A 12,806-nucleotide genomic window follows, 5' to 3' on the forward strand; every position below is an offset into this window, starting at 1 on the left:
AGGGACCAAGGAATCGAGCAGCAACTCCCTCAGCAACAGCAGACACGGGGTTGAGGAGCGGAGCCACCACCACCATCATGAGGCTCCAGACTCTTCCCACGGGAAGAAGACTCGGGAGAGCGAGCGCAATCATCGGACCACTGAGGCTGAGCCCAAGCCTCTTGAAGAGCCAAAACACGAGACCAAAAAGCTCAAGAATCTTTCAGAGTATGCCCAGACACTGCAGCTAGGTTGGAATGGGCTTCTAGTGTTGAAAAACAGCTGCTTCCCGACATCTATGCACATCCTAGAGGGGGACCAGGGGGTTATCAGCAGTCTCCTCAAAGACCACACTTCTGGGAGTAAGCTGACCCAGCTGAAGATTGCCCAGCGCCTTCGACTGGACCAGCCCAAGCTCGATGAGGTCACAAGACGCATCAAGCAGGGGAGCCCCAATGGCTACGCAGTGCTCCTAGCCACACAGGCGACCCCCAGTGGGCCTGGCACTGAGGGGATGCCCACGGTGGAGCCAGGTCTACAGAGGCGGCTTCTCAGGAACCTGGTCTCCTACTTGAAACAGAAGCAGGCTGCAGGGGTGATCAGCCTGCCAGTGGGTGGGTCCAAGGGCAGAGACAGCACGGGCATGCTCTATGCCTTCCCTCCCTGTGACTTTTCACAGCAGTACCTCCAGTCAGCACTGAGGACATTGGGCAAGCTAGAGGAAGAACACATGGTGATAGTTATAGTAAGAGACACAGCCTAGCCTGAACCTGTCTTTTCCACAAAAGCAGTTATTTTAAGATCTGACTCCCACCCCCCGCCCTCCCCCCCCCCCCCCACTCTGCCGTTGCACCCTCTAACTCGCCTGTCTCACTCCTCAACTCGCTGAGCGCTAAGAGCCAGCCGCGCCCTCCTAGAAAGCGTCCCCTCACGCTTTCTCTGGCCGTCCTGTACTTACCCGTCAGATCTGACTTTGGAAAGAGGTTTCTCCTGACACCCCTAGTTTAAATCCAGCTTCCCCAAATTGAACTACGTGCTTTGTAAGCACCATGCATTATTACCTTCAGGGCACCCACCACAGTTTAACTATATGGGTATTTGGTTGTCTCAAGTTGCAGGAGGGCAGGGACCCTGTCCGTTTTGTAATCACAAAACTCCAGGAACCTACGACAGTGCCAGGCACGTGGTAGGTATGCAGTAAATGTTTGTTAAATGAATTTTTGAATTCGACCAGTGCTCAGTCAGGACTCTCAGTTTGATTGCTTTTCTCCTGCTTTTTCTAGTCGGCTGAAAGGTGGTTGCCAATTACAGGCTCTTGGGGGCGCATTAATCATTCAGCTCATTTATTGAGTCCCCGGAAGCGCTGACAGGGTTTCAAAGACACTGACTGCTCAGGGCCTCTAGGAACTTACAGTCTAGAACGGTTCTTTTGGCTATATTTTCATGATAGTGAAAACTTATTCTCTGCCTGTCTATGGCTTCTATTAAGTAAAAACCAAAACTTCAGTTTATGAAAAAGTGCAGTGATGCACATAATTTTCAGTTTTCACTTAGCTTTCAAATACATTCTGTGAATTTTTTGGCATAAGATTTAAACTTCTATTATGTTTCAGCTACTATTAAAATTGTCCTTCTGACCTTAAATTGGTTGACCTTTAAGAAGGTAGTCTAAAATGTTCTGAATGTTGTGAGAAAGCCATCAAGGGTTAGGATCCATTCCTGGTATCTACGTGGTGTGTTATTCACCTACAGAGCAGGAGTTGGCTCCTTTTCATTTATTCTTTCTTGATCACCCGTGTCTATACGTTCATTGAGCACTGTTATGTTCTGGGCACTGTGAACCAGTTCATGTAATGAAGCCGCTTTCTTTTCAGTGCCTAGCCTGTCTTGTAGCTTTCTGAAACAATTGTTTAAAATCCATATGAAAGGATTTACTCACTTTTAGTGTTTTCTCATCACCTCTCTTCTGATTGGGTAGCATTTGTTATCCTTCGTCATCTTACTTTGCTGTCTCTGTGGCTCTCTTTATTGATAATTACTTCTGCTTGAGGCAGGCTGTTTGAAGAGATTATCAGTTTTCTTAAATTCCTTTATTATGGCTCAACTAGGAATATCCTGGGAAAATGAACCTATGATTTCCCATTACATCTGAAAGAGGATGGAGTGGTGGTGGTCTGGGACATGAGTATGGTTGAGTATAAGACACTGCTGACAGGTCAGAGAAAACCCAAAAAAGTAAGCATAGAAAGAAAGAAAGAGCAATTTCTTTATATGAAGAGCACTGTGGACCCTTTATCTGCTGTTAAATTGAGCATGACTTTCAAGCCATGCCTCCTAATTAATGTAATTCAGTGTTCTGGCATCAATAAGTAATTGAATTATAAAAGAATTCAGTGTAACAACTTAGGACATTTTGTTGCTGAAAGGTTCATTGGAGAATAGAACAATTCAGTGATTGAAATTGGGACGTTTGATGTTCACAACTGGAAATTAGGGTAAGGTAAGGACTTCTTTAATAGACTTCAGTAAATATACAGTGGGCTGCTGGCTACCACTGTCATGGTCACTGTCAGCTTGGGTTGGAGGATATAAGAACATTCTGAACACCATCAGTTCCTTCCTGGCCTTCCGCTCAAATAAGCTGCTCCTTGTTGCTCCTGGAATCAGGTTAACATTGGGTAGGATTGCACTTCTGGTACGAGATAGCCTAGGAAGGCTCAGGCTGCCAACCCTAGGGTCATCTATGAAGGTCATAAGATTGAAGAGTTTGAATAGTTGGATTCTTTTAGCTGGACTAATTTGTGCTGAGAATTTCAGGGGACTTACATACACTGTAGACTCTTTGTGATGGTTGTAGAAAGCTCATAAGAGGCATCAGGTGTAACTGTCTCTGATAGGTGCAAGTTATGTAAGCTCCTATTCCTGTCCACTAGGGAGGGCTGTGGGCAGATCAAACCAGGGGTATTCTGCTTCTCCCTGTGCAGTGCAGTCAGGCAAGGTGCCAGGTTTAATGGGGTCACCTACCACAGACCTGATAGTTTAAATGCATCTTACTTGATGAGGGGTATTTTTTTTTTTTTTTTTTTCTTGGCGGTACGCGGGCCTCTCACTGTTGTGGCCTCTCCCGTTGCGGAGCACAGGCTCCGGACATGCAGGCTCAGCGGCCATGGCTCACGGGCCCAGCCGCTGTGCGGCATGTGGGATCTTCCCGGACTGGGGCACGAACCCGTGTCCCCTGCATTGGCAGGCGGACTCTCAACCACTGCGCCACCAGGGAAGCCCGATGAGGGGTATTCTTAACTTTATTTTACAAAGAAGATAACAGATGCTCAGGCTGGTTGAGTAACCACCAGGCTCCAGAGTATATGGACTCTTGCATAGCGTCATGCTCCTTAACAGAGATGCGGCCATTGCATCAGGAAAACAGTTCTTGGAGAGCAAGGATGACACCTGTCCAGAAAAAAGAGAGCAAGAAGAGCACCCAGAGCAGAGAAACGGGGATGACCTCACTTATGTTCAGAATAGTTCTGAAGGGGAGTGTGTGTGCATGCCTGTGTAGGTACCTATGAGGTAGATGATATTGGTATTGTTATAAATCTTCATTTTCCTGATGAGGTAATTGAAGGTCACAGAGATTATATTGCCATAGTTAGTGCTCGTTATATGTGGAGTTGTGTTTCTGGAAATCATCTTACAGATAAAGAAGTTATAAAATGGGAGGTGTGTAAGACTCAATATCATATGATATGTTTGCACAGTAGCTTCAGAGTAGCTTTTTGTATTCTGCTAACACTAATGTTCAGATTGGATTGGGCCGTCTTGCAAAATGAATCATGACTGTCACCCACCGACCCCTCTAAATCTGCTCAGCCCTGTGTCCTGCTGATTGTCAGTATGGAGGTCATCTCTAAAAACAAATCAGCCTTGAACTTCACTTCTAAAGGATGGGATTGCCACTTTTAGCTTCACTTATTTTTAGTTTATTTTTTTTTCTGTAACCACGTTAAACGTATATAAAATTCCAGCTGTAATAACATAAAAAGAAGCACTGGTGGATGTATACTTTTGGGGAGCCACCTGGGAGCGAGAGGAAAAAAATCCTGTGCGGTGAGGTAAGAGGGTGTTGGGGGCTTTTTAGTGGTTTTCTGAACAAAGTCTTACCCTGAGGACATATAAAACTACAAAAAAGAAAAAAAAAAAAGCAAGTATAGGGAAATTCAGTTGTATATGGTATATAAGTGATTTCTTAATGGGCTCTAAATGAATCTTGAAGAACTCATCCTCTTAAATTTTGTTTACATTTTCCACTATCTTCTGTTATTGGACAGCATTTATTGAATTTTTATTGCACGTGATTATGAAGTAGGGTGAAGTCTTAAAAATAACATTATGGAATTTGGGGTTCAGTTCAGTTTCTCTTGTTTGAATTTCTGTTGTTTGGAGTGTGGTTAGGATCATAATTTCCTTCATGTACTTGTAAGGAAGAATAAGGTTTGAAACTAACCTATTTTAGTTATGAAATTGATATACTTATTTTAAGGTACAATGACTTATTAAAAAAAACAAAAAAAACCCAAACTAGGGAATATGTATGCAAGCTTCAACCAGAGGCAAGACTTAACATCTTCTGGTAGGATCTTTAGAATAGATGAAAATAGTCTTGGAACTCATGAAAATTTTAGATTTGTAGGGCAGGCATAAATTTTCTAGGGCATAGATGTTTATTGAGAATGATGAGTTTGTGAGTTAAACTTAATGACTAGAGGTTTTGGTGCCAGGGAAGGCCAGAGATTAGCATTAGATGTAGAACACCATTATTTTTCTGTTAATCACTCTGTTTCTAAGCTGTTAATAAACTTAAAGTAGATAGGGACAACCTTGTTTTCTTTTTTTATGGAAAAAAAAACCCCAAATCAGACTGACAGTACATGTGATTGCATGAAAAATTCTGAGGCAAAAAAGAGCCAGTTTAATTGCATGTACAAACCAAGGCAGATGAGAAATGGAAGGGTAATATACATACTTCTAGAGTTTTAGGGAGAAAATGAGTTTTTATTTATTTATTTTTATTTTTATTTTTTATTTATTTTTTTTTATTTTTTATTTTTTTTAACATCTTTATTGGGGTATAATTGCTTTACAATGGTGTGTTAGTTTCTGCTTTATAACAGAGTGAATCAGTTATACATATACATATGTTCCCATATCTCTTCCCTCTTTGTCTCCCTCCCTCCCACCCTCCCTATCCCACCCCAGAAAATGAGTTTTTAAAAGAATACGTAATTTTATTCCTGCATTAAATATCAGCAGAATGGGGTATGTTGTTGGGATTTTCATTTTCTTACAGAGATAGCGTCATTTTGTGTAATTTCAGCTTGCAGCTCCTGTGTGTGTGTCTGTGTGTGTGTGTGTGTAGCTACGGAGGGAGTCAAAGAGAAGACCAAGTAGGAAGGTTGTTAATCCTTTCCAATTTTTGATAAAATTAAAGCAATTTTCCTTCTAAGCTTATAACTAATAATTTCACGGTTTTCTAAGGCGGAAGTCAGGATTTTCTCCTATTGCTTTTCTCTTTGCTGACTAGGGCCAGAAAATCACTAAGAGAGAAGAATGAAAGTTGGTAAGGATTTGAAAAGCCAGCTCAGTAGGCTTTCAAAACCTTCTCCCTGGACTGCCTGTTTCTGTCAGTTAGGTCACTGCCCTGGGGAGGAATAGGTGGCTGTTTAGATGGCAGAGATTGGAGAACACTCTCCAATCTCAGGGTTTTTACCAGAAAGGGAGCCTTGCTTGCGGGGAAAAGCTTGCTTTGTGAGCACAGATACTGTGTTAGTTTCTTGTGGCTGCTGTGACAAATAACCACGAATGTGGTGTCTTAGAACAACACATATTTATTCTCTTACAGTTCTGGAGGTCAGAAGTCTGAAATCATTTTCACGGGGCTGTAGTCAAGTTGTCAGCAGGGAGGCACCCTTTGCTCAGAAAACATTAAAAAATGCCATTCCCATGGAGAGTTATCTCCGTGGAAATAAAAAATATATAAAATACAGGTTTATTGAAATTATATGTATGTATGTTTATAAGTAAAGACATTTTTAGGTGTAGAAGAGAAGTTGAGGAAGATCACTTTGGTTCTGTCCACTTTTTCATGTTATGAAACTGGATTGACTTAAGAGGACAGCATCTGGGTCTTACCCGTTGTTTTCTCTCAGACTAGAACAGTGCCTTGGGCCTAGTAGGTACTCAGTGAATGTTTGTTGAATGATGAATGAAGAGCTTTAAAAGTTATGCCTCCCCCTTGAGAGGGAAAGTGGAGCCTCTAGATGATTTCTGGAGGGTTTATTTAGCCTAGTGGTCACATGTCTGTAGGTCTATTTATAATGCCCATTTTATCTAGTGAAATGCAGTGATCTAACTGACATCTAGGGAGCCTACTTTAATAATAAAATATTTTTTACAAAGGATAAGTAACAGGATAGAAGAAAGAAGGGTTTTGAGAAACTGGCGATGGATTTAAGAGGAATGTACTAAGTTGTTTGGAAAATCTTCCTATATGCAGCATATATTTTACTTATGTAATACAAATTTAAGTTATATCACTTTAATGTGATCTTTTTTTTAAATAAACTTATTTATTTTATTTATTTATTTTTGGCCGCGTTGGATCTTCGTTGCTGCGCGCGGGCTTTCTCTAGTTGCGGCGAGCAGGGGCTACTCTTCGTTGCGGTGCACAGGTTTCTCATTGTGGTGGCTTCTCGTTGCAGAGCAAGGCTCTAGGCACGCGGGCTTCAGTAATTGTGGCTCACGGGCTCAGTAGTTGTGGCTCTCGAACTCTAGAGCGCAGACTCAGTAGTTGTGGCGCACGGGCTTAGTTGCTCCACGGCATGTGGGACCTTCCCGGACCAGGGCTCGAACCCGTGTCCCCTACATTGGCAGGCGGATTCTTAACCCCTGCGCCACCAGGGAAGCCCTAATATGATCTTTATAATGGTTACTGCCTGGGTTTTGGGGTGGTGTCCTAAAATGGCAGTGCTTTGCAGCTGATACTGAAGATTCTATTAAAGAAAAACCTGGTGTAATGGATGTGTTTGGTCCTGTATGAATCCATGTCTGTAACAACAGCTTCTGTATAAATGGAATTGGATGGCTAGAGAGCCATTTTAATGTTCTGTTAGGTTCTTTAAAATGGGAATGTACTCAGGTTTCCATTGTTGAGGGTGTTGAGCAGCGATCCAGGTATGAAAATTAGAACAATCTGACTGCCTGTCTTGTGAAGGAGAATGAAACAAGGGCTGTGGAGAAAGAAGTAGGGTAGACGGAGGCAAGTTAGCTTCAAAGAGCCTCGTCAGCACCCAGTTCGGTTCTACTCTGCTCTTCTGATCTGTGTGCTTCTGCCCCCTGCAGAATGAATCAGCCTGACGTTTTATCAACTTTTGAAAAGTGGGGTGAAGTGGTGTGGAACACATCAGAGGGGTGAAGTGGAGCAAATCTGAAAGAGAGCAGAGTGTTTCATCTCATATCCTGTGTGCGCTTTTCTCTTTCCCCCTCCTCCTTATGGAGCCAGAAACAGCTGAACTGATGTCTGCCCAATTTTAGTTCCTCCCGCTGCCTTCATGTTAACGCTGATACGAATATATTTGAAGTGAAAAAGAGCGGGTCCTGGCAGTTACTGTGTATATACAGTCATGGTTTTCTCTGTACCCCTGCAACCACACGGGATCCAGTATTTGGTTTGATTCAGACTCACTGCAACATGACTTTCACCGGATTTAGTGTATAACTTTTAAACTAATCACTGATTTTATAAATACACAATACTGTTTCTTTGAATGTTCATATGAGTTTATTAGGAATTTCTGAATTATCAACTAAGTCTGGGGAGGAAAAAAATCATATGATGAGAAACCTTTCTGGTAACCTTAATAAAAATGGGATAATGGCAATTATAAATGCCAGTGAAATCCTGGGTGCTGGTGAGCATGATTCTATGAATATATATGTATGGCTGAAAGTAAGAATCTGTAAATCATGGCTTTCTTAGTGTATCTCTTCATAAAATAACTTAGTTTTCACATGAAAAATAAATTGACACTTGAAACAAAAATTTTAACTTGTTACTGTTCCATTCAAATTGAATTAGGTACAGCTAATCATTATTTTTGGATGCTTTCCAGAGACAGATGGGACTGTGTTCAGAATTCTCACAAGAGCCAAAGGATTTATGGATGCAGATATACCCTTACGATTGGTGTTCCATTTACCGGTTAATTACCCGTCGTGTCTGCCTGGTATTGTGGTTAACTCCGAACACCTGACCAGGGCTGAGTGTGAGATTGTGAAGGAGAAGTTACTGGAGCAAGCAGAGACCCTTTTGTCGGAACCTATGGTTCATGAGCTAGTTCTCTGGATTCAGCAGAATCTCAGGCACATCCTCAAGCGGCCAGAAGCTGGAGGTGGCAGTGAAAAGTGCGCTTCTGCAGCAAGCACGACTGTGGATGATGGATTGTGGATGACTCTTTCGCATTTAGATCACATGAGAGCAAAGACCAAATATGTCAGAAGTGTGGAGAAGTGGGCTTCCGATTTAAGGCTGACAGGAAGACTGATGTTCATGGGTAAAGTAATACTGATTTTACTGCAAGGAGACAGAAACAACATCAAGGTGCCAAAAAGTTTTAATGTTGAATATGAATTTGGCTATTTTCTGCTAAAATGGTGTGTCTATAAGTGTGTTTGATAACAGTGGGACAGATTAATCATTAATATATTTCTGCTTTCACTCTTACCATGTTAATGGATCTTTCTTTTTAAAGACTGTCTTTAACTTCTAATTACAACTACAGACTTGAAAAGCTTGAAGATTAAGTAGAAGATTATGTTTTAAAAATCATGCCACTTAATGAAAGTGATAGGTTATTAAAAAAATCTCTGTGGTACATGAGTGTTTGTTTCTGTAATCAGCTTTGAGCCTAAATTTTATAAATTTGCACTAAAAGTTTGTGCGTATTTATAGTTCTTTCCTTAGTTAGGCACACAGCAAGGTGTATATTTGTGGGTAGCCTGCAAAAATTTTAACTTTTTGGAAGTAAAAGATATATTCTGACGCTTGAACTTGGTATCTGTTACACCTGAAAAGAGGAGCTGTTCCCTCCTAACCAGGATTTAGTGTGAGTGGAAGTAGAATCATTAGGGCTGTCAGCTTGTCACCTCCTCCCTAACTTTTGCTTTCCACCTGACTTGTCTCAGCAGCTGCTTTCAAAATCATTGTCTTCTTTAGAGTTTTCTAGTTCTCATTCTAAACTCATCTAACCTGCTTTATGTGGGACCAGACAAAGAAAGCTGCTTATTATATTTTAAATCTTAAAAGAGCTGCAAATCACTTAATAGGTTTTATGCTTTCAGGTGGGTTGGGTCAAGAATAATTACAACGGAATTTATTTGAAACAGATTTATCTTGTATAACCTATCACCTTAAAGATTTGTAGGATATCAACCTAGCTTTTTGTGATGGGCTGTTATCACAAAACTTGTTGGTTAATAACTTCAGTTGACCAGAGTAGTGCTGGGTTATAGCGTATAGGTACAACAGATTTTCAGATTTAATAAAGATATTGGGTTGGGGTCTGACCAAGGAACCACATGTATTTTAAAAAATTTATTTAATTAATTTATTTTTGGCTGCATTGGGTCTTTGTTGCTCTGTGTGGGCTTTCTCTAGTTGCGGTGAGCGGGGGCTGCTCTTTGTTATGGTGTGTGGGCTTCTCATTGCTATGGCTTCTCTTGTGGCGGAGCACAGGCTCTAGGCACGCGGGCTCAGTAGTTGTGGCACACGGGCTTAGTTGCTCCTTGGCATGCGGGATCTTCCCGGACCAGGGCTCGAACCTGTGTCCCCTGCATTGGCAGGCAGATTCTTAACCACTGTGCCACCAGGGAAGCCCCGGAACCACAAATTTTAAGGTGATTTACAGTATATCTATAAAGCTTGATCCTTTTGGATAAAATACTGGCTGACAAAATGAATACAAATTAATTTCTTTGCTCATATATCCCCAAAAGGCTCAGATTTCTCTTTAAGCCAGCTCGGGCATATTAGGCTAAGTGTAGCTGTTTTGCAGATGTTGTTTCTCAGATTGGATCCATCAGTTAATTAATTTATTTAATCATATGGCTTGACCTCTGGTAATGTAGAGTACTTTTTAAGGAGTTCTTTCTTTTTTATTAGCTGTCCCTAAAATGTCATTTAATGTAAATATCCCTTAAATTTTTATAAGATTGTATATCAGGATTGAGAACTACAGGTACATATTTATAGATGCCATCAATTTGGAATGTTCGGTACTGTGTGCCTGTTAACTTCATTCCGACCTTGAGGAAGTGATAATAATGACAGTAGCTGGTACTATATTATGCACTATTGTGCCACGCACTCCTCTAAGTGCTTTATATATGTATGAACTCATTTAATCATCACAACTTCCCCATAAGGTAGATGTTATGAGTACCATTTTATGGAATAGGTTACTGAGGCACAGAGGATCTAGATAACTAACCCCAGAATCAGATCTAGTTTAGATTTAAGCCTACGTAGTTCGATTAGACCCTTCTTTACTCCAGCATTCACCAGAATGTTATGCTTCAAAGTATGTGAAAACACTGTGTAACTCTCTTACTGCTTGATTCAGAAAGTGAGTACTCTGTAAGCGTGGAAATAAGCCTATAGGTTTATGGCTCCTTTCAAACTAGGACTTTGAGATTCAGAGTAAGATATGTATTTAACGTACTGATTTATCATTTAGGAGTACCTGATTCTTCAGAAAACCTGCAAAGTAGATGTGGACTCAAGTGGAAAGAAATGCAAAGAGAAAATGATTAGTGTACTGTTTGAAACAAAAGTACAGACAGAACACAAAAGGTATAATTTAGTACTATTGCAGATGGAAAAGCAACTGAATCGATAATTATACTCTGACAAATTTAGGCATATTCATGAGTTTCTCTTGTATAATGCAGGTTTCTGGCATTTGAAGTCAAAGAGTATTCATCGTTGGATGAGTTACAAAAGGAATTTGAGACTGCAGGACTTAAGAAGCTTTTCTTCGAATTTGTACTTAGGCTGGTAAAATGAAGTGGAAGACAGGTATCTTTTAGTGAAACAACAGCGTGTTTTGTTTTGTTTTTGTTTTTTGTGTTGGATTTTGAGAGTGGCTGATTGAAATACTCATAAGGGAACAATTTTAGAGTTTTCTCTGAAGCAAAATGACAGACACCATCATAACTTCAGGACAAAAGCCAATTCTGTTTATGGAATATTAAACAGTAAAAATATCCATGTATTCTAATTTTGCCAGTATAGGCTGGGTTCAATAGATGGAATGTTATTTGAGAGATAAATACAAAAAGATGATGGTGAATGAGCCCTTGTGTTTATACAGAGGACTTGTTTGGAACTGTGCAATTTTCTGGCTAATTTTCTTGTAATTAAATGAATTTTTAAAAAGAGATTTGTTTTCATGTTTACTTCCTTCATGTTTACATTTTTAGCATTTGATAATGATTTTCCCCCATTCAGATTATTCTGTCTGATGTTTTAAGTTGAATGTTAAGAAAATTATAACACATTTCATTGTGGAATTGGATAAATGGTTAGTTTAAATACAAACTAAAGAAGTTCTACAGAACTTGATTTACAATTGCTTTCTGTGGGGTCCCAGAATTGCATGATACTTACTAGTGATAGGACTGGAGAGTCAAATTAAAATAAAATTCTTCAATTTAAATTAAAACTTACAAGGGAAGAAGTGTTTTACACAAAATGAACTTGGCTTTTACCAGAGGGAGGAAATCATATGGAGATACTATTTTTTATTTCTGATGAAATTTTGTCAAAGTCTGATAATCTCAGAATATATTTATTATGACATAAGGAGAGAAGCCATAAAATAAAAGCTTGTGTTAAAATCTGTACCAAAAGTATAGACAGGCATTTATGTTTGAGAAAGGATATTTGTGTTCCTGAAGCCACCTGTGCTCCTAAAATAAGGGGCCAAGTAATGGAAGAAAGGCCAGGCAAATCTCCCTCACTGTAATCTGAGGTACAGTGATGTCATTATAAATTATAACTGATGGGAGAGAGAAATAAGGAGATGCTGTGGCACTCCCAGTAGCGCTTCTTGAAAGTGCTGCTCTGTGACTGTGGCAGTACCATCTGATTGTCTCATTTTCAGACACCCTTGTAATTAAATTAGACCTACCTCTTGATCGTTCCATTAATTAGAGGGGATTTTTGGTTCGTTTTATGTCATTCTAGGGTGTTGATGATTTTTTCCTGGAGAACTGGTAAATGTCGTTAGGTTGTTCTACGGGAGGGTGATATTCTCAGAGTTCAGAAACTGCTAGGAGCCTGTACCTGCGGCTGCACTATTGGAGACTGTTGTAATTGATCCTAGATCTGCTCTAGTGGTACTGCCTGGACCAGAGCTAAGGTTGCCGATAGGTACTATCTGTGGTCTGCTGGCATTCACAGTCACTCCACCCCTGCTGCCACTGCAGCCATTGCCAACAACTACCATGGTGCCAGAACCTCTGCTGCCTCTGACTTCCCAGTGGTGCCTCCTATTGACCAAACAGGAGTCCAGTTGGCAGAGAAGTCGGGAAATGTAGTTTGCATGTGTCCCCACCCCAGGAGAACAGAGCAGAATATAGGAGGGTGGGTGTGTAAGTGAGGGAGAGGGAGCTGAGTGCCTATGGCGAGTAACGAGCACAACCTTCCCTTTTAGCTATTAAGCAGCCACGCACAGCCTTCTACCCATATTTAAATTTCTGTACAACAGCAA

At 40.7% G+C, this 12,806-nt stretch overlaps 1 protein-coding gene across 3 annotated transcripts in view; it reads left to right on the forward strand.

The window, feature by feature from the left end:
- Positions 1 to 11,646, forward strand: part of RWDD3 (RWD domain containing 3) — a 13,077-nt gene extending 1,431 nt beyond the window's left edge. Inside the window, exons 2-4 of one of the 3 annotated variants that reach the window (XM_007468122.1) lie at positions 8,148 to 8,635; positions 10,770 to 10,885; positions 10,984 to 11,646. In XM_007468122.1, coding sequence (XP_007468184.1) covers positions 8,148 to 8,635; positions 10,770 to 10,885; positions 10,984 to 11,098 — 719 coding nt within the window. In that variant the 3' untranslated portion in view covers positions 11,099 to 11,646. Of the gene's footprint in view, positions 1 to 8,147; positions 8,654 to 10,769; positions 10,886 to 10,983 lie in introns of those variants that run through there. The other 2 variants (XM_007468123.1, XM_007468124.1) reach the window with 2 other exon arrangements.
- Positions 11,647 to 12,806: the final 1,160 nt, after the last annotated feature.

This window comes from Lipotes vexillifer, unplaced genomic scaffold (genome assembly GCF_000442215.2).
Source record: "Lipotes vexillifer unplaced genomic scaffold, Lipotes_vexillifer_v1.1 scaffold905, whole genome shotgun sequence".
NCBI classification, from domain to species: Eukaryota; Metazoa; Chordata; class Mammalia; order Artiodactyla; family Lipotidae; genus Lipotes; species Lipotes vexillifer.